The sequence below is a fragment of the Anomalospiza imberbis genome, chromosome 1 (genome assembly GCF_031753505.1).
Source record: "Anomalospiza imberbis isolate Cuckoo-Finch-1a 21T00152 chromosome 1, ASM3175350v1, whole genome shotgun sequence".
NCBI lineage: Eukaryota > Metazoa > Chordata > Aves > Passeriformes > Viduidae > Anomalospiza > Anomalospiza imberbis.
This window is the reverse complement of record NC_089681.1, coordinates 51,941,043-51,963,524: the sequence shown is the minus strand read 5'-3', so window position 1 is coordinate 51,963,524 and position 22,482 is coordinate 51,941,043. Positions and strand designations below refer to the sequence as shown.

The window sequence follows — 22,482 nt, the reverse complement described above, 5'->3', positions numbered from 1 at the left end:
TGTGACATGCTGCCTAGATCAAAGTGCAGAGAGCTGTTACTTGTCGCTGCTTCCCATTACAGCACATTTTGAAGAGGGACATGGCAATGAAACAAGTAGAACTGGGTATATTTAAAGAAAAATAACATGCATCAGGCTGATAAAATGACAAAAAATTAAGGGAAAAAAAAAGAAGACAAGAAAAAAATATAGCTTGTGCTGTCTTTTGCAAGCTCTCCCATATCTGAACCTACTGGATATTGATTTACTTTTATTTCATTACCACATCTGAAGCTGCACTGATAGTAAATCACAAGCAGAGCCTAATTTACAAAGTTGTCCAGTGGAGCAGTGAAGGCATTGCCCTTTCCGCTTATGAAAAGCTGTTTGCTGCCATGGGGGGCTGTCACTACCCAGAGGAGAAATCATGACCTTCTGGGATAACTGCTTTTTGTAATAAATAATTTTTTGCACGTGATTCTCAGCCTCATCTTTTTGCAAATTATTATATTGCTCAATCTGGGAAGGGTAGAACAGGTTGTGCCTATAAGAAGCCTCTCCTTCTGGATGTTGCTGCTTTCATGCAATTATATTCAAAACTCCTAATCCTTCATTACTGCTCACAGTGACACTGGCCTGCCTTTTGTATTCAGTTAAATAGCAGAAGTTACATTAGGAGACTTCCTACATGCCATATCACCCATGTGTGTGCCAAACACGTGAGATTTAGTTTGGCCTCTTCCACCAGGCATGATCCCTTAGCAATAACCTGCTCATCCAACAATCCACTTTCCCACTCACATCCACCTTTCCCTTCTCCTTCTAACAGCCATTTGCACACCCAGTGTTATGTTACTGATAACCCTAACAGTGACTTCTCAAAGGGGAGGCAACTGGCAGATGCAGATTTGAAGTACACCACAGATCCTCAAGATTCAGAAATGCAGATGTTTGTACTGTATTTTGAGTGGATATTGTTGTTTTCCTTGCTCACTGTATCTGACTCACTTACTGAACCTGCAGATAATGAAAAATTACTTGAGTGTCTCTGGTATTGTAGGATTGTTACAAGTGGCAAAATCAGAATTTTGACCTGGATACACAACACTTTTTCCCAATGCACTGCATCTACAGCATGAATCACCTCCCTCCACATGCTCACCTGACACCTCTTTCACAACTGCAGAAGACAATGAGCAACCAACGTGGGGTAAAGGCATTTTTACAGCCTTACCCAGTGTTACTTGATCGTGTTCATGGACACCTGTTTCTTGGAGGATGTCGCCTTTCTCTGTCCATGTCTATCCAGGTCATTAAGAGGATATCTGATCACTACGGGCTTGTACAAATCACCCTCAAGTGCTCTGGAAAACACCCTTTCCAGCTGGAAAGACATTTGTGTGAAGGCAAAAGCGTAACCCTGGGAACCCAAGGCATCGGAGCGGAGCGTTGACTCTGACTCACCACTTACTTGCTTCTGTCTCAGTTTCCTCCCTATATAAGTGAGGAAGATTAAGTTTATTCTTCCTTCTCAAGGGACTTGGAAGGAATCAACAGTCTTTGTATTTCTTTTTAAGCATGCAGCGTGTAAACACTTTAGCTCAGTTAGCTAACTTATGTTGATTTTCTCAACATTTCCTCCAATTTGTTATACATTCTTTGCCATGAAGCCCTACTGCTGAGCCCACAAAACCAAACACAAACTGGAAAATATGACATCCCTATCCAGAGGACATCACAAATGAAAAGTCCAGTGACTAAACTCAGGCCCGAGTCACTCACAGGTACATTAAGTCCATGCGTGTTTGCATGACCAGGGCCTAAGACTAGAGAAAAAAGCAAAACTAATCAACAGCAGACATGGGGGAATGCGTGCAGGAGAGTGCAGCACCAAAGGCATTTTTGACACGCATTTTTAGCTTATAAAATGCCGGATTTACATGGAAAGCAGTAACTACACAGAGGTTTCCTTTCGAAGAGAGGACGCACACCAACTTTCTCTTCAGCTTACGGTCGCGACGGCAAAGTCCCGCTTCGCACCCCGAGGGAAAAGAGATTCCGGTCGACCCCGGGAGCCGCAGCCCAGCCGGCACCTCCCTGCCCGCAGCCGCGGGAGAACGGAGCAGCGGCGCGCGCTCTCCCACGCGATCCCCAGCCCGCCACGTGCGCATCCCAGCCGCCGCCCGATGGCAAAGCCTCGGGATGCCCGGTGCCCACACAGCGGGGTGTCCGCTCCGTGCCGCTCCGTGCCGCTCCCGCCGCCGCCCCCGCGGATCCGCCCGGCAGGTCCCGAGCGCCCCTTCCCCCGCCGTGGGAGCGCCGTCCGCCGCTGCCGCCAGCCCAGCGGCGGGACCGCCCCCTCCCCGCCCCGGGAGGAGTCCCCACCTCCCGACCACTCCTCCTCCTCCTGCTGGAAGGGGAAATATGAAGCGGAGCCGTCGCCGCGCTGCGCGGAGACGAGCAGGGACGCGGCAGCGGCTGCGCGGGTATCCTCGGGCACCGAGCGGCAGCGACCGAGCCGGAGCCCTGCCGGGTCGGCGGCGTGCGGAGCGGGAGCCCTGAGGATCGGCGGCGGCGCCGACCCCGGAGGGTGCCCGTGGCCCCCGGGCCGCCAGCCGCCTGCCCCCCAGCGCCGGGCCGTGGGCTGCCCGCGGCGGTGCTGAGGCGCGGGCGGCGCGGCGGGAGTGGCGGCGGCCGGAGCGCAGGAGCGGGCAAGGAGCTCTGCGAGCCGGGGAGATGTCCGCCCCGTACGGCAGCCTCATGCGGTACCTGTTCCCAGCCCTGCTGCTGCACGGTGAGTGCGGTGCCGGCGCGGTTGCCGGCGGGTCTCGGTCCGCAGGGTGCCCCGAAAAGCGGCTGGGGTGCGAGGGGGCCCCAGCGCCGCTCTGGCGGGGGCAGAGGGGCGCGGGTGGGTGCGCTCTCTCGTCGTGGCCGAGGGCACTGGGTCCCGCCTGCCCGGGGCGGAGGTCGGGCAGAGGATGGGAAGCGGGCAGCCCCCGCTGGCTCTGCCTGACCGCCGTGTTAGCGGCACCCCTGCGCAGCACGCGTGGGAGCGGCAGCCGCCGGCGTGGGTAAAACCACGCCGAAAGCGCCCCGCTCCCCAGTGTACGTCGGCGGATTTTCTTGCAGCCTGGGACTCCTTGGATGGAGCAATTAGTTCGGGCACCTCACACAAAGTTTCTTTGCTCACCTCCGGCAAGAGCTGGCGCTGCCGAGCTCCGGCGCGCTTGGCCGAGACACCCTGCGGGGCCCGCGTTCTTCCTCTTATCGAGAAGCGTTTTTTGGCGTGGAGGTGTTACCTGGGAAGCCTTCGGTAGCAAAGTGTGCCAGCACCGGATCTTATACCCAACTAAAATTGTTTTGCTGCAGAGCACAAAAATTCTGGATGTTATTACACACAGTCCTGCTTTGACAGCCTCTCAGTTTAATCCTGGACTGACATCTCTCTGAAACTGCACAGTAGGCAAAATTTTAGTGAGAAAAGTCAGCGTATTTAAACTTGAAAGTTCAGCTTGTAAATTCATTTTTAGGCCCTTAAACAGATAACCCATCTTTCCAGAAAGCCAGTGTTCTTCAAGAGAAACTTCTGAAAAGGAGGCAGTTTAATGATCTGCTTAGGTATGTCTAACATTTGGCATCCAGATTTGAAAAATCTGGGTATGATATCCTTCTGAAACTGTGACTCAAGTTATTCAGTTACAGCATCATTTTGAAGAGTGTTCCTAATTCTGAAGTCCTTTGTAACATCCGTCAGTAAAATTTCTTAGGACTTCAAGCTTAGTTGTAAAAAGAGGAGTTGTTTTAACTGTTAAAATGCAAGTGACCTACATGGATTCAGTGGGAGATCTGTGAGCTGGGGTTAAGGATTTCAAAGTTATTCCTGGGGTTGATTTTGTGAAGCGGGGATTGTCTCTCTCTGTGTTTGTACAAGTGCTAAGCACACACTATGGTATTTAATAAATAATAAAGAGCATGGGCTTCTGATAGTATATTTTGTTTGGAGAAAGAAAGAGTAGGAGGCTCTGATCCCCGGGAGGAGGTTTATACTCTGCTCACAGCTCAGCAATGAGATCTGGAGAGCGCAGAAACATGTTTAGCTGAGCCAGACCTGACAGGACACCAGAGGTGTTCTTTAAACTCTGTGATTTGAGATGTAAAAGTTGAAATGGGAGACTTGAAGTTATAGGGTAAAGAGAGGAGGTGTAATTGCAGGGTTGGACTCCCTGGCTCATCTGCTTGAAATTACAGAGCAGAGCTGAATGCTGGCTGGAGCAGGAAACAAATCAGGGCAAGTGATCAGATCAAAACAGCAGATGCCAAAAGAGGATGATGAAGGAAAGGCATCCATTTCTTCCATCTGCAGTTATATTTCACCAAGTAACATAAACCAAAGTTCTTGTAGAAAGATACAACTCACTGCCTTGTATATGAAGACAACTACCTTGGTAATGTAGCAGTTCACAGTTTTTGAATCAGAGTTTCAAGAGTTTGGAAACTACTGCCCTCTTGCAAACTTGAAAATTATGTCAGTGGCACTAAAACATAGCCCATGGAAATGTGTTTACCCTGTTGGCTTTAACTTGGTCTAGAGCTTTTCCATCCATGCCATAAAGTCAGTAGAAGCACCCTTTGATCAGCAGCTATCCTGAATTGCTAATGTGTAAGAATAACCAGCAATCCCAGGGCATTGCAGTGTTAAGCCTCTTTGCAGAATGCAGTGTTTTCTTTCTGGATTTCTATTGCATATGGCAATTTGAGGGTTAAAAGTGAATGAGTGTGGGTGGGTGGTTGAGGCTTTTTAGGGCTTAAAGCTTTGTGACACAAGTTAAAATGTCCTGTAAGGCTAGAGCTTCTGCTTTCATTACATATGCCTGCTTTAATGTCACTGAGTTGGAAAAACTAGTCTTCATTAAACAAAATAAAACCTGTACATGTACAGTGTCACAAAAAAAAAAAAAAAGGTTTGCTGGAAGTTGTCCATTATCACTCTTTTCTTTGCTTAGACAAAAAGCCACAGAATGGCTGTCAGATGTCAAACACTAAGATCATTCAACTCCAAAAAACCTGAATAATAAGAGCTACATTCAAGTGGATTCAAAACAAATTTGGCTAATTTATTTTGTAAACATAACCTTTTTTTTATATAAATACAGATGCTAAAAAAAAAAACTTTAGTATATTTCTGATTATGCTACTGTTAGAGTTAGAAACTTTAAAACAATTAGTCAATAACATCATGGAAATGGTCCTAATAAAGATGATGAAAACAAGATTGATAGGCTTTTCAGAGCAAAACTGTTTATGCTTTTAAAAGTTCTCTGGCAATGTTGCTTAAATTAGTTATATAGTAGTGTTTTACTTCCAAAATTTTCAGGAAAATAAGTAAATGCATGAGGAAATATAAATACCCATAGCCATAGAATGAGCATATATTGTGCCCTGTGCTAGAGACATATATGATCTGTTTCCTCAGTTAAATAATGCATTTCCAAATCTAGAAGACAATAAAAAGATGGGAACACACACTGCTTAGTGTAAGAGTCAGAGAATTGGCAGGGAGAGTTAGAAGATGGACTAAATTTTATTCACAATTTTGTCAGCATAAATTCCATTTCACTCATTTTTGCAGCTTGATTGTGGGCTAACACAGTCATACCATGTTGATGTCATCAACAGAGAGGGCAACTTCTTTGTACTCTGTAGGGTGTCTGTAGAAAGTAGGCTGGCACGCAATGGGGCCCAAAAGTTGCCTCAACCACACAGAAGGCAAATACCTTCAGCTATGCAAGGAAAGGGTAGTATTTCATTAGTGAGGTGATTATTTAGGGCTGATAGAGGGTAGGATTATATGTAGTGAGTTTGTTTAGCGCTGTCTTCACCCAGACACAAGTCCCAGGGGAGTTGGGAGCAGTTCTGCATGAATAAACCCCAATGCCAAGGTGTGGGTACAGGATGGAGCAGATGCTCTGACAGAGAGCAGATGTTTCTTGCAAAGAGGGCAAGACCAAACTACCATTGATACTGAAGTGCATTGACATCCCAGTGCTGCAGCCATTCCGGTCAGGGGCAGAGTTCCCACTGCCCTGAAGTAAGATGGGCTTTACAGGGTTTCATAAAGAAACCCTCACTCTGGGCAGTGCCATTTCACCTTGCACACGTAGCAGCAGGCATCCCAATTAAGAACTCCAGCATAGCAGAGGTATGGGCTGTTTAACTGCTTGGCTCTTGGTTCTCTGACCTCTTCCAAGAGGAAGAGGTCAGAATAAGGACCTGAATAAGGTCCAAGCTGTAGGGTAACAGGGGACCGCCATGCTGGTCCTGTCAGCTTTGAGGGTGCTACTTTTTAGCTGTCTCATGTACGCATGCTTTGGATCCCTTCTCAGGATCTTCTGTGCTCTCAAGTGTTCACTTTGCCTCTCTTTGAAAGCTGCACTTGGAAACTCTGTGTGCACAAGAGAGGCAACAGATACATGTGAAAGGAAGTCATTGTCCTGTCTGCCTCCCTGGCCATAAAGCCGGCTTTCCTTTCCCAACCCTTTTGTTTGTAGTAGCTAATTTAGGCCCCAGTCTTGCGAGGTCTCTTTGAAGTTTCAAGTGCAGGGAAAACACTGGTAAACACAGCTCGTGGCTTGGTAACAGGACATTATATTCTCCATGGCAATTATGTAAGCTTGCACTGGAGCTAAAAGCCTGTCATAGGCATTATCTGACACTATCCCACATCAAGAAAGAGCATAATCCAAATGTCTATTTATTTAATTGTGCAGGGCAACTGCCCAGATAAGGAGAGCTATAAAGTTAATCCAGCCAATTATTCTTTATCTGTTGTAAGGCTTTTCCAGTTTCAGACAAGTTGTAACTTGAAAAGAGATTGCTGCTGGCATAAAGCATGAATGTTAAAATGCTTCTATCAGAGATGAAGCCATTGCTTATTTTGAACTTATGGTATCACTCGAGGTTGTTTTACTTCATAATAAAATTTTGTTCTTCTGTACTTACATCACTAGAAATTAAAAAAAAAAAAAAAAAAAGCCAAGTGGTTCCTGCTGAGCAATCCCAGTCTAAATCCAGGATTGAATTCTACTCTGAGGTAACATCTTTTCAACCATCTAGCAAAGGATGAACCTGCTGAACACCTGGAAGCTTTGAGACTGGTTTGAAGTGCTACATTTGGACATGTTCAAAGCCATGGTTTCAATTTTGATAGAGACATTCATTAAACTGATAAAATCTAAACAGTTTAAGATTATTTGCCTTATGCTTTAGCAGTCTGGCGTAGCTCTGAACAGAATTTGGCCTGGGTGTTGAGGCACAAATTAAATTAAAACTATCTGTGTTCAAGCACAACTCTACGTATTATCTTTGTTGCAATTGTACAGTATTTGCATGCTATTTTTCAGAAAACCAAAACATTCATTCTAGCAGCTTGCAGGTTTTTGCAGAAATGTTGGCAGAGAGCTTTGTCATAACCATTTTTGAAACACATTTAGGTAACGGGCTGCCAACAGATTGCCCTTTTAAGATTTTACTTTTTTTATTTTACTCACAGCTATGCGCAGAAATCTTTGAAGAACTTGAAAGTAACCTATCTTCCCTTAACAATTATTTTTATCTTGAATGGTTGTTCCCACATCAGATAGAGGTTTATAGGTGCACATGAGAGCCTGAAGCCCTCTGTCTGGTGTGGTGCATGCTCCTATCCACGTCTTACTGGCATGGCAGCTGTACAGGCCTCCACTTTCCCACTCAGATCCTGTTGGATCCTGTAAAGTGTGATCTGAGACCACAGGCCCTCAAAGATCTGTGTGATCTCTGAGGGTCTGGGCAGGGATCCCCAGTGAGCTGTAGCACCTCTTATGCTATATTCAGTTAGTTTCATGCTAAAGCTGTGTCACTGCTAGGGCTTGATTTGGAAAGGGAAGCTGGATATCGGCTCATCATAAAATGCTTTTGTTTTGCTACCTGGTATTTCAGGTGGATTCTGGAATTTTCCTTTTCCTTTTGGACTTGCTCCTTTGTGAAAACAAAGGCTGTGGGGTGAGGGATACAATCATACCAATAGCTGGTTTTGGTGTAGCTAAAGTGAGAGTCAGCCAGAGGCTTCACAAAATTATTGTTATTGGTCTCATGTAAAGATTTTTGTTTGTTTGTTTGTTTGAAATCTGTCACACTTTTGAGTAGTAACATAGTGGGTGGATTTTGGGTTTATATTTTTCAACAAGGGGGTAATATTCCTTCATAACACACAAAGATTTCAAAGAGAGGGAGAGTCTGAAATATTCTCAGCTGAGTCTGAGATAGTCATGGTGATACTGAAACCTCCCATCTGTCAGTGCTATAAAGAATAGCAGACTTGGATCTCTCTGAATGAAAGTAATGGCTCCAACTATGTTGCAACTGCATCTACTATCCAAAGTGGGCTTCTAAAGAGTCATGAAATTCTTTTCCCAGTTTTGTGAATGCATGTTTTAACCTTGAGCCTTTCCAGCAATGTCTCATTTAACATGGCCAAATGAATCTTTTAAAATAAGTGAATCATCCCTGCAGTTCCTCAGTTTTGCAGAACACCTCATGTGCGCTGCCAAGGGTGGAGCAGGGGGGCACTGCACTGGCCCTGAGCACCTGCTGGGAGGAAAAACACAGAAGATGGTGTTTGATTTAGTGTTCCGTGTGGGAAGCATATCTCTGGTCTCAGTGTTTGACCTGCAAATGGTACAAGGGGAAGTTACATCTCCTTTGTATGGCAGTTGTATCTACTGGCATGCATCACTAACTACAAAAGTGTTGAAATGACTTCTTTGTAAGGAAGAAGTTTGCCCTAAATTAAGTATTTCCTTGCTCTAGCAAGGCAAACATAGGTAAAGGTCCCATTGCTGTCTCTTAATTTTATTCTGTATTTCATATTCTGATATTCTGGTCCTGTGATGTTGTTTAGCATTATTGAGAGCAGCCCAAGGACAAAGACTTGGAGATGTTGGTTGATGAGAAGCTCAATATGTGCACTCGAAGCCCAGAAAGCCAAAGATCCCAGGCTGCATCCAAAGCAGAGAGGGCAGCAGGCAAGGCAGGGGATTCTGTCCATCTGCTCTGCTCTGGTGAAATCCCACTTCAAGTACTGTGTCCAGTTCTGGGTTACCCAGCATAAGAAGCATGTGGACATGCTGGAGCAAGTCCAAAGGAGGCCACTAAGATACTCAGAGGGCTGCAGCACCTCTCCTGTGGGCAATGGGCTGATAGAGCTGGGGTTGTTCAGCCTGCAGAAGAGAAAGCTCTGGGGAAACCTTAGAGCACCTTCCAGTACCTAAAGAGATCCTGGCAAGAGAGCTTGAGAGGGACTTTTTGCAAAGGCATGTAGTGATAGGACAAGGGGAACAGCTTTAAACTGAAAGAGGGCAGGTTTAGATTAGATCTAAATCTAATCCTTTCTTTCTTTAGGAAGAAAGTCTTTACGGGGAGGGTGATGAGGCAATGGAACAAGTTGCCTAGGAAAGTTGTGGATGACTCATCAAGGCCAGGCTGGATGGGGCCTTGACCAGTCTGGTCCTGTGGAAGATGTCCCTGTCCATGGTCAGGGGGGAGTAGAACTGGATAATTTCTAATTTCTCTTCCAACCCAAATCATTCTATGTGCGTTTTCTACATCTCTCCCTATGTCTCTGCAGCCTTCATTATGTTCTCATGCCTCTCTTGATTACCTGAATTTGTTCTTACCTTCATTTTTCACAGTTGGATGGAAAGAGTCCCAAACAAACACCCTCTTTCCTCTAGGCCTGTCAATGCGAATCTCCCTTCTATTCCCTAGCTGCAATTTATCATTTGCAAGTTGCAGACAGAACTACATTCATGTGACATGGAGAGCTGAGACACAATTGCTTTTGAGCTGTATCAAAGAAGACACTGTGTAATACCGCAATAAGTTTGACTCCTTTTCAAAAACTTCTTCTTTTCATTATTTCCTTCAGGGAATAATTGGGAATGTCTGATGTGGTTACTGTGTGTTTTTCTTTGATATGTGCACATACAAGATGGTGTCCTCCCAAAGAAAGATTTTTGCTTGAAGAAATCAAATCCCCAAGTATGTCTAAATGAATAAATCATTTCTAAATGCATCTGTATTCATGAGTCATATGACATGAACTAAGCAAAATACAACTGCATAAAAACAAGTGGTACAATAAATATGCATTGAAAATAGCCAGTTGAACAATTTCAAAGCCTTCTTCGGATGGCAAATTTCAAATGTTTAACAACTTCAAAAGGAAATGCAAATTTTCAAAGTATTTTTTCAGTGTGAAATAATTTGTCTGCAGGGGACACCATGTTGAAAGATAGCACTGGTGGCTACAACCTCTGCCAAGTACCTTGAATGGACATGAAGCACAGACCCAACCTAGTCAATCAATTCTGGCTCTCCAAAGATGTAGTCTGTTCAAGCAGAGCATCACCCTGTCACGGCTGTACCATTTCTGGCTGCAGAATGGGAGTTGTTTGGTGCTAGCATGAGTTACTGCTCAGCAATGTAGAAACACCTGAGAACTCTCTGACTTCCAGAAAAGGAAAAATACTGAATCCCTGAAAATCAGGCTTCTGTAAGGGCATCTCAGGCAGTGTGCTCAAATATCAAAGTATCCCTAGTATTTATTACCCTATAGAAAGCAAGGCCATAAATTCTCATTCACATTGAAGAATTGTTTGTAACCTGCAACATAACAAAGCTATCAGATTTTCCAGAAAAGATTTGTGAAGTTGTATTCATTAATCTTATTAAATCCTAATGTTGTTCAATGGTGAGCACTGTTTAGGTTAAGGTATTTATTGTATTCTTTCTGATCATTTTTACCCTGTCTCCTGGACAAGTCTTTGCTTCTGTTTAGCTGAGGAATTGCTGTTTTTAAACGGTTGACATATATTTATAATTTTGGCAATGCCATTTTCCCAGGTGTTACCCAAGTTTCTTCCAGAAGATCTAAGACCTAGCCCAAGACCTAGGCAAGACCTAGCCAACATAATGAATCACCTTTTTTTTTCCTTTTTTCTTTTTTTTTTCTTTTTTTATTTTTTTTTTTATTTATTTTTAATGGGAAATAGGAAAGGCTTAAGAAAGTGTCTGCCTAACACCAGGCATGTGCCCAAATGTCAGATGGGGCCTTGGGGCATAAAGCATAGGATCCTGTATTGGGTGGCTCTCACTGGTGATCCCCAACAGCCCTGTTTCTTATCCAGGTCAGCTGAGAAGGCAGCAGAAAATATGGGGATGAATCCCAGATCCTGCCCCTTACAGTGAGATATCCCGTTCCTGAGATGGCTGCCTCAACTTTCCAGGCACTCGAACAGCCCCTTCACCCCACCCTTAATCCATTTTGTAGCCCTCTGGTGCTCAAATTCCTTCTGGCAATGTAATACAGTTTCCAACACGTTATGTAAGGTTCATGTTTGTCACCTTTTAACCCCTAGATGTAGGGTTTTCTTTTGATCCATGTTTTCCAACATACATAAGAGCAGGCTGTGTCTAAAAGGGTAAAAGCACATTCCTTTTGAAGCTGTGTATTCATTTTGTTCAATTAATATTGTTTAGAGAGCATGCTGGTAGATTTTGTATGTATACATTACTAGAAACCAAAATTACTGTGTGCTGGAGATAAAGTTAGCTTTGGAAATTCCTTTTCCCCTTTAAAATAAAAATAGAAGGATCTGCCTTTAATTGACCACCTCAGTCATCACAGAGACTTCCTGTGTGCAGAGGCTTTGCTTTTAATATCTGTTTTCCCTTGACTTTAAAGAGTAGTCTTTATTTGCAAGTTTATTATAGAAGCGTTCAAATTAGAGGTGGGCTGAAACCGCAAAGTTCGTGTCCGGATCTGGACACAACTTTCTGAAAGTTTGAAAGGCTCGGTTTTTGGTTGTCCTGACCAGAGATTACAGAGGTGTCTGTAAAGTTTCATTTCAGAGCCACATCTCCTGGGTGTGGAAACACAGCATTTCAGTTTGAGTCTTTTCCCCAGTTTATTTCATACATTTATATAGTGGATTATGAGTGGTATGACAGAAAGCAAGAGTTTCCCATAATTTTTTTTTTTCATATGAGAAAATAAATGTAAACAGTATTTTCCCAGACACATAACAATATGAACAAGTGTCATTTAACACAAGATGGTCACAATGTCCTTTATCACATTGAAGCCCTACTCAGCAGGGTCTCATGATATAATTTACACTTTCTGTCACAGGGCTGGGAGAAGGTTCTGCTCTTCTTCACCCAGACAGCAGGACCCACCCTCGGTCCTTGGAGAAGAGTGCCTGGAGGGCTTTCAAGGAGTCACAGTGCCATCATATGCTGAAACACCTTCACAATGGAGCCCGGATCACTGTACAGATGCCTCCCAATATTGAGGGCCACTGGGTCTCTACTGGGTAAGGAAAGATAAAACAAGATGCTTGGGATCAGGAAGAGAAGATGCTAAAAAAGCAGAGAGGGAAAGATGAATATTCCCATTTTCAACAGAAGAAATACTTCAATATGGTGATGCTCTAAATTCCAGATGCTCTCTATATGCTTATGCATAAAAGGAGAAGGAGCAGCACTATGTACATTAAAATAGCATGCCATAAAGCTGTCTTGATGAATCAATTTATTGTCTGGATTTTAAACAGCATGCTGTGAAATATCTTTAAATCTCTCTGAATAGGAAGGAGCCTACCAAGCTGCCAAAATGGATGCTCATTCAAACATAACATTGTACTATATTTGTCTCCATGCATTAGATCCATTGAATGGGTCCTTGTTTCCAGAGCATGGGTCTAGCACAGGTTTTATTAGCAAAAGAAATTAAGAAGCTGTATTTCACTAGCTCTGTTACTCTTTATACCTGATGACTTGTGTTTCAGAGAGCTGGTTTGCTTTCTGTGTCTCAGGAGGCAATATTTACATGCTCATTGGAAGTGACTTGTAGTAGGAAAGACTGAGGGTTTTTTTAACAGAAAGGAGTGTATTTCAAGATGAGAGGAAATGGTCTCAAGTTATACCAGGGGAGGTTTAGATTCGATATTAAGAAAAATTTCTTCACTGTAAGAGTGGTCAGGCATTGGAATAGGCTGCCCCAGGGAAGTGGTGGAGTTAACATCTCTGGAAGTGTTCAAAAGATGCGTGGATATGGCACTTGGCTGTGGCTTAGTGGTGAACATTGTGGTGCTGGGTTAATGGCTGGACTCAATGGTCTTAGAGGTCTTTTCCAACCTTAACAATTTTACAGTTCTGTTTATATTAAGCAGTGTAGAGGTGACAAGGGGAACAAGTTTGAAGGCACAGAAGGGCTTCCTACAGGAAGTGGAATTTAACTGCCATTTACACTTCCAGGAAAACAAAAAAGGGGCGGGGGGCATTGGGAAGAAAGAGAAAGAACCAACAAAACCTGAATATTGCATGGTCTAAATTCAAGCCAAGCAGAAGTTCTGCTTTAATAGTCAGAAGTTTGCATTAACTGCCACCCCTGTTGAATGCTTGAATGGAAAAGCTCAGGACATGATCCTCTGCATATCCACAGCAGACCAGAGATCATGGAGTTACACAGAGAAGCTTCTAGAGCCACTTATAAGCCAGTTCTTTGTGCTGTTCCCTGGACATATGGCATTTCACTTTCTGATGTTATCAGTCATTCTGCTAAATCTACCGTGCAAAAGAGAGCAATAGATGTTTAATAAGCTGCTACTATTTTCAATGAAGAATTAAGTCACATGGTGGTCCCTAGAAAAAAGGCAAAAGCAAAACACGATTTAAAGTATTTAATCCTACAAGATAAAGCCTTTAGATATGATCACCATGAAGCAGTGTATTAATAGCAGGGGAGGGAATTGTTGGATAATGGGCAGGCCACAGATTCCTAGTTCCTATTTACTCCTATTCCTGCTGGAGGGATATTAGCACCCAGGTGTCTCTGTGGACCCATATGGGTCTTGTTGCCTGCAGTATACATGATGTGCCACCTTGGTAAAATTTTGTTTCCATGCTTTCTTTCCCCCCACAGCTGCGAAGTTAGAGCAGGCCCAGAGTTCATCACAAGATCATACAGGTTCTACCACAACAACACGTTCAAGGCCTATCAGTTCTATTACGGTGGCAATCGCTGCACGAACCCCATCTACACCTTAGTCATACGTGGCAAAATTCGTCTCCGGCAGGCGTCCTGGATCATCCGGGGGGGCACCGAGGCCGACTATCAGCTCCGCAACATACAGATCATATGCCACAACGAAGCAGTAGCCAAAAAATTAAGTGAGTTGGTGAACCAGACGTGTCCTGGATTTATCCCAGAAGATAGTCCCTGGGAGCAGGATGTGAGCTATGATTTGCTGAGAGAAGAGAACGGCTGTGAATGCACCAAAGCTCTGAATTTTGCCATGCACGAACTCCAGCTGATCCGTGTGGAGAAGCAGTACCTGCACCACAATTTTGACCACCTTGTGGAGGAGCTATTCCTCGGAGACATTCACACTGATGCTACTCAGAGGAGGTACTATCGGCCCTCTAGTTACCAGCCTCCTCTTCAAAATGCCAAGGTATGTCTGTGGGGCTTTGCATATGTCCTCTTTTTAAGATACTGCTGACAAAGCCCAAATCACTCAGTTCTTCTAAGTGCACTGATGTAACCTAAAATGTAGATGTGCTTCTTATAAGGGGGGTTGATTACAGCCTTAATTAACAGAAGATAACAGAACCTACTTTGTGAGAACAGTAACTTTGCTGTGGTTTATGTGACTGCAAATATGCAAAAAAAAAGTAATCTCATTAGGTAAACTCAATAAAGGCCACTCTGAAGCTGGAATCAGAGACTTGTAGGCAGAAGTGGGAGTGGTTGGCTGGGACCATGGCTGTAGGCTAGCAGCTGAGAGGAAGGTTTCATATAGAACTGAGATAGCAGAAGAAGAACAGGCATCAGTGGATACTTCTATAGCTGTGGGAGGGCCCACAGCTATAAAGAGGAAATCAAATACGAATATCAGCATATGGAAGTTGGGTGATCCATAACCTGAAGAGAAGACAAGGAAATGGGAAGGCAAACACATGGAAGGGACAGCATGAAGGGAAAAAACTGATGGACTGGAGAGGTCATGGATCCAGACGTGGGCACACACATTAATGAAATGAAAAACAGGTGAATTTTGAATGGGGCTCTAATTCCATTTGATAGTTCAGCTTTCAAAGGGACATCAAAGTGCCCTCAGCTTCATCAGGAATTGATCAACCCATGGTAAGCTAAATAAAACTCAAACAGGAAGCACAGACATTGATGGCCTGTAGCTGGAAGGCTGTCATAGATCTTTCCTGGTGACATTTCAAAGGCAGGCAGCAATTGGAACCACATTGCCAGGTGCTGCTGCCATCAGTGTGCTCCAGTTGGGCATTGCCACAGCATCACTTCCAGCTAATGGGTTACCACCATTTTTAATCATCACAAATGGTTCAAAAGTCAGTTACAGCTTATCAGCAATAGCAGGAAACACAACATTATGTGCTCTGCCTTTAATTGCTTTGTAGCCTGGCCTAGGGATCATTTTAATCCACAGTCGACTGTTTTGCTGTCTTCAAGTTACCAAGGACAAATCTGAGGGTTTTTTTTAAACTTACCTTCCCAAAATAGAGAGTTTCAGCAGCAGCAGATGTACACAGCATCAATCTTCTGCAAAATTTTTAACCACGTCAGCTTTCACTTTTCTGATTTGGGTGTGAGGGTTCTTTGCTAGATCTCTTCCTACAGGTGTCTGTAGAGAGAAATTATCAGACACCAGCTATATTGTATCTGTTCTAGAAAACATTGTAGATCTTTTTCCAACCGCTTGAAACAGAGACAAAATCTTGATTTAAATCATTGTAGCTGAGTATCTTTTCTTGTCTAATCTAGGTATCTTATTCTGGGCTGATATATAAAACAGTAAATGCCTACACTTCCACCTTGTAGTAATTTCATTACAGTCAGAGCAACCAGATGTATTTTCAGACAGCTTTAGAAAATTAAGAATGTTGTCCAGGCTTGCTGTAATTTTAGGTAACGATTTTTCTGCCTACGTGTTCTGCTGCCGTAGCATCCCTTTTTCTCCCTAAAATATAGTGGCTCTAAAATACAGTGTCCAAATTTAAGGGACCAAATTTTGCATAAGAGAGGTATGTTTCTTGAGACAAGTTAGCTAAGAGAAGCTGGGCCTGCTGGTACTAGGCTTTCAGCATTATATAAATAGCAATACCATAAAAAATCAACCTTTGCTTCAGCTGCCATGAAAGATTCCAGGATGTGGGTTTGTTGGTTTGTACCTAAGCATGAAGATCCCTATACCAACAGGTCCTCAACAGGCACTCTGACCTACTGTTTGCCAAATGCAGGAAGAATAGTAACAGAAGTTATTTTTTTCCTTTTTTTCTTGAAGTCCAGGCAAACATACCATTGAAAGGTTATAACCCTTCCTTTTTGAACTCTTTTCCTTTTTTAATTGTTGCTCCACTGGGACCCAGCTGAAAATGAGTTTAAATGCTAAATTGAGTTTAAAACTACAAGTCACAGACTCCTCTGGAAACTGGACACCATGAATAAATAGAAATGTTAAATCAACTTGTTTTTTTAAGGTTTCTACAGTCATACCAAGAGGTTGGGGAGGCCAGGAAATTGCTTCTGAAGTGAATCAGGTGTATTGTGTGGAATCTTTCATTTAAGGCTTTTTTCATTTCCTTTTTATTTATTTATATTTTAGACTCATAAAGGCCTGTCTAAAATAAGTTAAGAGTTTTGAGTTAAATTTATAGTTAAGCCTCTATATAGAAGAAAGTTCCACCCAGCCCAAGAGTTTACACAGCCTGTAAGTTGGATGTGGTAGCCATATTCATTACTTATGTGGTTGAAATGAACGGTAATTAAAAACAAATGATTGCTGGATATGTTAGGAATGCCAAAGCCACATGATCAGGACTTTAAACAAATAGAATTGGACCTTTTCCAAATTCCTGCAGCGATTTCACCATGGGATGGTAAATCAAAAAGGCTGTCCAAAAACCAGACAGCTTTATGCTGAGCTACAAATCTGAATAAATTCACAGATTACCGTATCTCAAGTGTTCATATAGAATCAGGGAGCTTATAAAAACATATAACATGTCATCTCTTAAGCCTTTATGAATTCTCTTAGATAAGAACATACCTTAAACAAATTCCTTCTGTAAAATATGTGGAAGTCCTTTAGTGCAGATGATGAATAGGTCACTATCTAGATTTATCTTGGCTATTTCCTAACCTGGCTCAAGGTACTAGTAAGGACTGGCTGATGGATGGAGATGAACATCTTTGATGTCTCTTGACATTGCAAGTTTATTGAGTGATTCAAGCTATCACACATGGAGCTTCTTCAGCCAGCATGAGAGAGCACATGGGTAGGAAAGGCAGGATGGGGAACTGCTTAGCCATCACATATATTACACAACATGTTCCCAGTTAGGACAACACCAAGGAGGCTGCCTGATTAGTTGTAATATCACAAAAGTACACAGGGACTTGTAGCATGAAGGAAGGCTTGAATGCAGTATTCGTTCTCTGTACAGGACAGAAAATGTCTTCAGAAATGTCTGCTCTAAACTACAGAAAATGTGCATAATAGCAGTACTGGGAGACTTATTTCACATGTAATTGCCTCAGCAATATTGCTTTGTAAACAAAGAACTTCTTGTGCTATTTTATCATGTGACAGAGTAATGGGAAATATCAGAGCAGGACTGTGATGACCAGTCATTCTGGTTCGATTATTACTTAGGAATAAGGCTGACATGGTCTGGAACATCACAAGAAACCTAAAAAGCACTAGGATTACCTTCACTTTTTGTCATGCTCAATCAGTTGCTGGACACACTCTTTCAGTAAGATGTTTTCCCTTTAAAATGTGACTAATGAATCAATTCTTTATTACAACTTTATTTACCTAGGGACTTGCCTTCCAGCAGCACCTGGAATTTGAAGCTGATACAGATTCAATGTATGGAGGGAGACTGGTGCTTGGGCTTTCCTTTAGCCAAGAAAGAGCAAAGTGTGCAAAGTTTTCTGTGCTTTTCAAAAATTTGAATCTTCATCTCTTTGAAACACAGTGACTTCATCTCTAGGGGAATGCTATGTACTTGTGAAGCTCCCAGGGAAATGCAATCATGAGTTAATAAATAGATGTTAAACATGTGAAGCGCCTCAGAGAAATATGCAAAACTCAACCAAAAAGTATAATTTTGGCAGACAAAACTCCTTTGTTGCCCAAGTAGTGCCACTAGACTTCTAGATTAAGGCAACACTTGAAGGGTGCCTTTTGTTCATTATTACTTGGAAAGGGCTCTTGGTTAGGAAAATTATGAGGGGAAGCAAGGTAGAAATATTCAGAAGAATGCTCAAGTGGGTTAATTGCAGGTTTATGAACAGTAACAGTGTGTGTGGTGCCCTAAAGAGATGAAGGAGCAAGCAGCTTTTAGCTGAGGTTGGCCCTTGCCGTGCTCGGCAGCACTGCCGGCTGTGGCCCTGTGCCTTTAAAGGTGCCACGTCTGCAGTTAGCACTGTCTGCTCTGCAGCTGCAGTAAAAGCCTGCCACAACTCAAATGCAGCACCAGGGATCAAAATTGACTATTTAGCCTAGCCCAGGCCTTCAGGTCAACTCAGCATATGTATCTAAACTACTGACACCTTCCTTACGGTTCGCATCTAAGCACAGTGGCTTCATCTTTTGTAAAAGGGCAGGGAAGACTCAGTGGTAACATTGCGTAATTTAGAGTGCTGTATAGGATGCTTTTTATGGGCATAATAAATACATAAGGCAGCTTTATTTGGGAATATTTTGCTCTTGAAAATGGACATTCAAGCTGTCCCTTTGGGTTTTCCAGGATTTTTTTTTGTTAATACTTCATAAAACATTCATGTCACCATAATTTAGTATCATTTTAATGGGACAGTTGACATGCAAGCACATTCATTTGAGAAGTCTGGTTTTCTCTTTGTTCTTGTCTTTTGCCCAGGCTAAAGTCATTTATACCAGAAAAGAACAACCAGAAGACTTTTGCATTTCATATTGGTTTTGTTTATTTCAGTTTTACTCAGGGTTGTGCAACAGAATCAACATCATAGATGAGACAGTTGTGTAATGGTAGTGCCTTGAGATTCCTTCACTATCTTTCCCTTCATAAGAGCAGTTAATAAAAACCATTCCTCAATATCTTAGAATATATGGTACGCATTTACAGATAAATCTGAGCATATCTCCACCCTCCTTCCTGCTTGCAGCACCTCTGTTCCCCACCAAAAGAAATATCTATCTGACAACTCTGCAAAGGAGTTACCACTCTCTCCAGCATTTTACTTGCCTCGAGATTTTTAATTAAAGTTTTAAATCTTCATTTTTCTTCATTCCATTTGGCAGGCTGAGTTATAACTGTGTCAGGCGTGCTTGTCAACTCCCCAGAGCCAGGCTAATGCACATTAGTCAACTCAGCTTCATATGAGGTCATGCAAAGCCTGCAAATTATCACTTTTGTACTGGAGAGAATTTGTGGTTGTTTTTTAAAGTCTTGTCTTGGTCTGCAGTTATCTACAGTGGTGGAGGAGCGAGCCTGATACTATCCTGAGCAATTCATAAATGTGTCCTTCCTGTGGACTTGGCTCCTTGGCAATGTGAAGCAAAGCCATCCAACTTTTTTTGTTGAGCTGGAAGCATTTCTTTGAATTGATGTTCTCCCAAGAATTTCCATTTGTACTTCTCCTGGGAGTGCTAGTTACTAACACTAGCACCTGGTACTGTGTTTCCTTGGGTGGTGAGGTTTAAAGCATCCTGACCAGGCATGACTCGTTCCAGTCCCATCTAGTCCTGCCCATGACATGTGGTATTTGAGAGGTGTGCAAGACCACAGCTGAGTGTGGCTTTTCTCTCTCCTCTTCCTCAGCACTTCCCCTCATGGTAATATGTGCATTCACATGGCAGGAGTTTCCTACCCTGGCATTTGTGGCTGTTGGCCCCTACAACATCCCAGGATTCTGGTTAGATCTGTAATGCACACACAGTTCAATCCTGAACCCATGCTTGAGGAAATCCAATGCCTGGTCTCTCATCTCATGTCTCTCTGCAACAAGGATATGCTGGGTACACCATGACAGACCCAGTCACATGCTGTGTGGCGTAGCCAATGTCACACAATTAGTCCTAGGCAGCCATAGAATTCCACAGAACTTAAAAGAAAATTAAGCTGTGCTGGGAGGGTTTATGTTTCTGACTATCCATAGCAATTGGGAAAAAGATGAAGGAACCTCATCTTTGTTAGCTTTTAAAAAATAAGAATTCCCCTTGCTTGGCTTCCAGAGCTCTCTGGCCTTATTACCACTTCAGCTGAGACAGCAGGACAGAGTGATAAGAAAAAATGTTGGTGGGAATTTTTAGATCCTAAGCTGTTTTCTCCCCAGCTACAAGAACTGAGTTTTCAGCCAGAGATTCAGGCTTGTTTTGGCACACATGGCGTAGTGGATTAGTTCAGAAATTGGCTTTAAAGAAACACCTGGAAGGATAAGGAATGTTGTCACTATGGCTTTGGCACTGCTGAGCTGCAAGGAGCCACCCATCATGGGAAGGGATCTTCCAGCTATTTTAGGGCCCAGTCCTTCTAGCAAGGCCCCACTATTAAAAATACTGCACTGTGCACCTAAGATAATCAAAACGTAGAACCGATATTCATCCTGTCCTCTGCTCATTTTATTGCTTTTTAGTTCATGTCATGCCCCAGTAAGCTTTTTATTAGAGAGTTCTTAATCCTGTTTGGACTCCAACGTCCTCTGTTCCCTATTTTCTTTGAATGCCTGTTTTTAGAAAATAATCTTTCCCTGAAACACATGGAAAGGGAGTTATTTGCAAAGCCTCAGATAGTGTAATTAAGAGCCAAGAGCAGCTGACCTAAGAAAGCAAGAGTGAAATATACAGTCAATTGTGAAACATAAATTACTCCATAATTAAGTCAATTTGCCGCATAACAGAACTAGTTTTTTTTCCCTTGCCCATTACTTGGGCAAAAATCATACTGAGGGAGTTTATACATGGCATATTCTTCCACTAAGACGTTTATAAAGTTGTGAAAGATAGTATCACAGCAAAAAAGGTTTATGTGGGCTTAGATTCAGATGCTGTTCTCTAGAAAGGTACTCATTCAGAGTACATCCTCTGAGGGGCTGGAGCCAGCTGGTGTCTCACAGCTGTGAAAGGGATGTTTCTGCTTCCTCCCTCACCACCCCAACCTCTCCCTGCTGCACTCATGGTTTGGTGCAAAAAAACCTGGTTACCTCAGCCCCCTCATTTGGGCACACCATCAGTGACTAGAAAGCTGTCAGGTTGGACATTCCTTAGCAGCCCAACCAGCCAGACCCTCACAGCTGGTGCAAAGCCTTCAGAATTAGAAGGGCTGCACAGATTTACAGTAGTTCAGGACCACAGGGTCAAAGAGCTAGGTGAACTACAGACAAGTAACAGAGAGTTAACAAGGACCTTCCTAGAGTTTGCCAAAGGAGTCACCTCTGCTCACAGAGTAATGGTGGCCAGTGGTGACCAAAAAAGAAAACAGGCTGAGTTGTTGTTTGGTTTTCTTCAGATTTTGAACAAGGCCAACAGAAATCATTGGTTCCCAGGTTAAATTGCCTTGGCTCACAAACTGTTTTTGGAGGATGGACTCCTGGGAGGAAAATGTGAATAAACCGAACCAATACACTGCTCTGCCAGGGTCTCCTCTGAGAGATGATAGAAGCTTTCAAATTCACTTCAGTAGAGAAGGGACTGTAGCAGAGATTCTCTCCTACTATTGATGGATTCAACTTATATAAGCTATTTTTAGTTTTATAGCACTGTCTTTTTCTTGCTTTCTGGATTCACTTTAAGAGAGTGGGGTAGTAACAGCCATAAAGTTTCTGTCATCAGTGCCCTTATGTGTCAGGGCAGCCAATCTGCCCCATGGCAGGACATAAATGTGTGGTTAAAAGGCTCTGGCATCTTCAGCTCCAGAAAAAAAAAAAAACATAATTTCTATAACAATTGAAAGGTACTTTTTGTATATATATCTGCACTAACTTCACCAGTTGCAGTTAAATTACTCAGTTAAATGTTCTTTGTATTTCATGAAGGTACTAAGAGACCTCTCACCTGCTTGCAGAATTTAGCTGAAAAAAACATATCTTAAAATTTGGTAACAAGCTCCACAGTGGGAAAGGACTACAACCACTTTAAGAGCATGCTGACATGTGGTCTCCAGAAGACCATGTGTTTTGTGGTGGAAGGACTCTCGAGAGGTCACCAAGTCCAGCCTCCTTCCTCCTTAGAGCAGGGCTGTTGGCCAGCAGTGATTCAGATCAACCAACAAAGATTTTGTACTTTCATCTCTCAAGGACACTCCTCAGTTCTTCCTGGAGAGAGGGGAATGCACTGGCAGGTTACTCACACCTACCACATTCAAGCTGTGAGGTGTTTTCCTGAG

The 22,482-nt window shown here is 43.0% G+C and overlaps 2 protein-coding genes across 3 annotated transcripts in view; both read left to right on the top strand.

Annotated features, from left to right (window-relative positions):
• PPP4R1 (protein phosphatase 4 regulatory subunit 1) overlaps window positions 1-22,482 on the top strand; it is a 283,628-nt gene that overhangs the window by 53,751 nt on the left and 207,395 nt on the right. The gene's annotated exons all lie outside the window — the stretch shown is intronic.
• The window catches only part of APCDD1 (APC down-regulated 1), a 28,160-nt gene continuing 8,095 nt past the window's right edge, over window positions 2,418-22,482 (top strand). Inside the window, exons 1-3 of the mRNA XM_068192352.1 lie at window positions 2,418-2,773; window positions 12,206-12,389; window positions 14,000-14,531. Coding sequence (XP_068048453.1) covers window positions 2,716-2,773; window positions 12,206-12,389; window positions 14,000-14,531 — 774 coding nt within the window. The 5' untranslated portion in view covers window positions 2,418-2,715. The remainder of the gene's footprint in view (window positions 2,774-12,205; window positions 12,390-13,999; window positions 14,532-22,482) is intronic.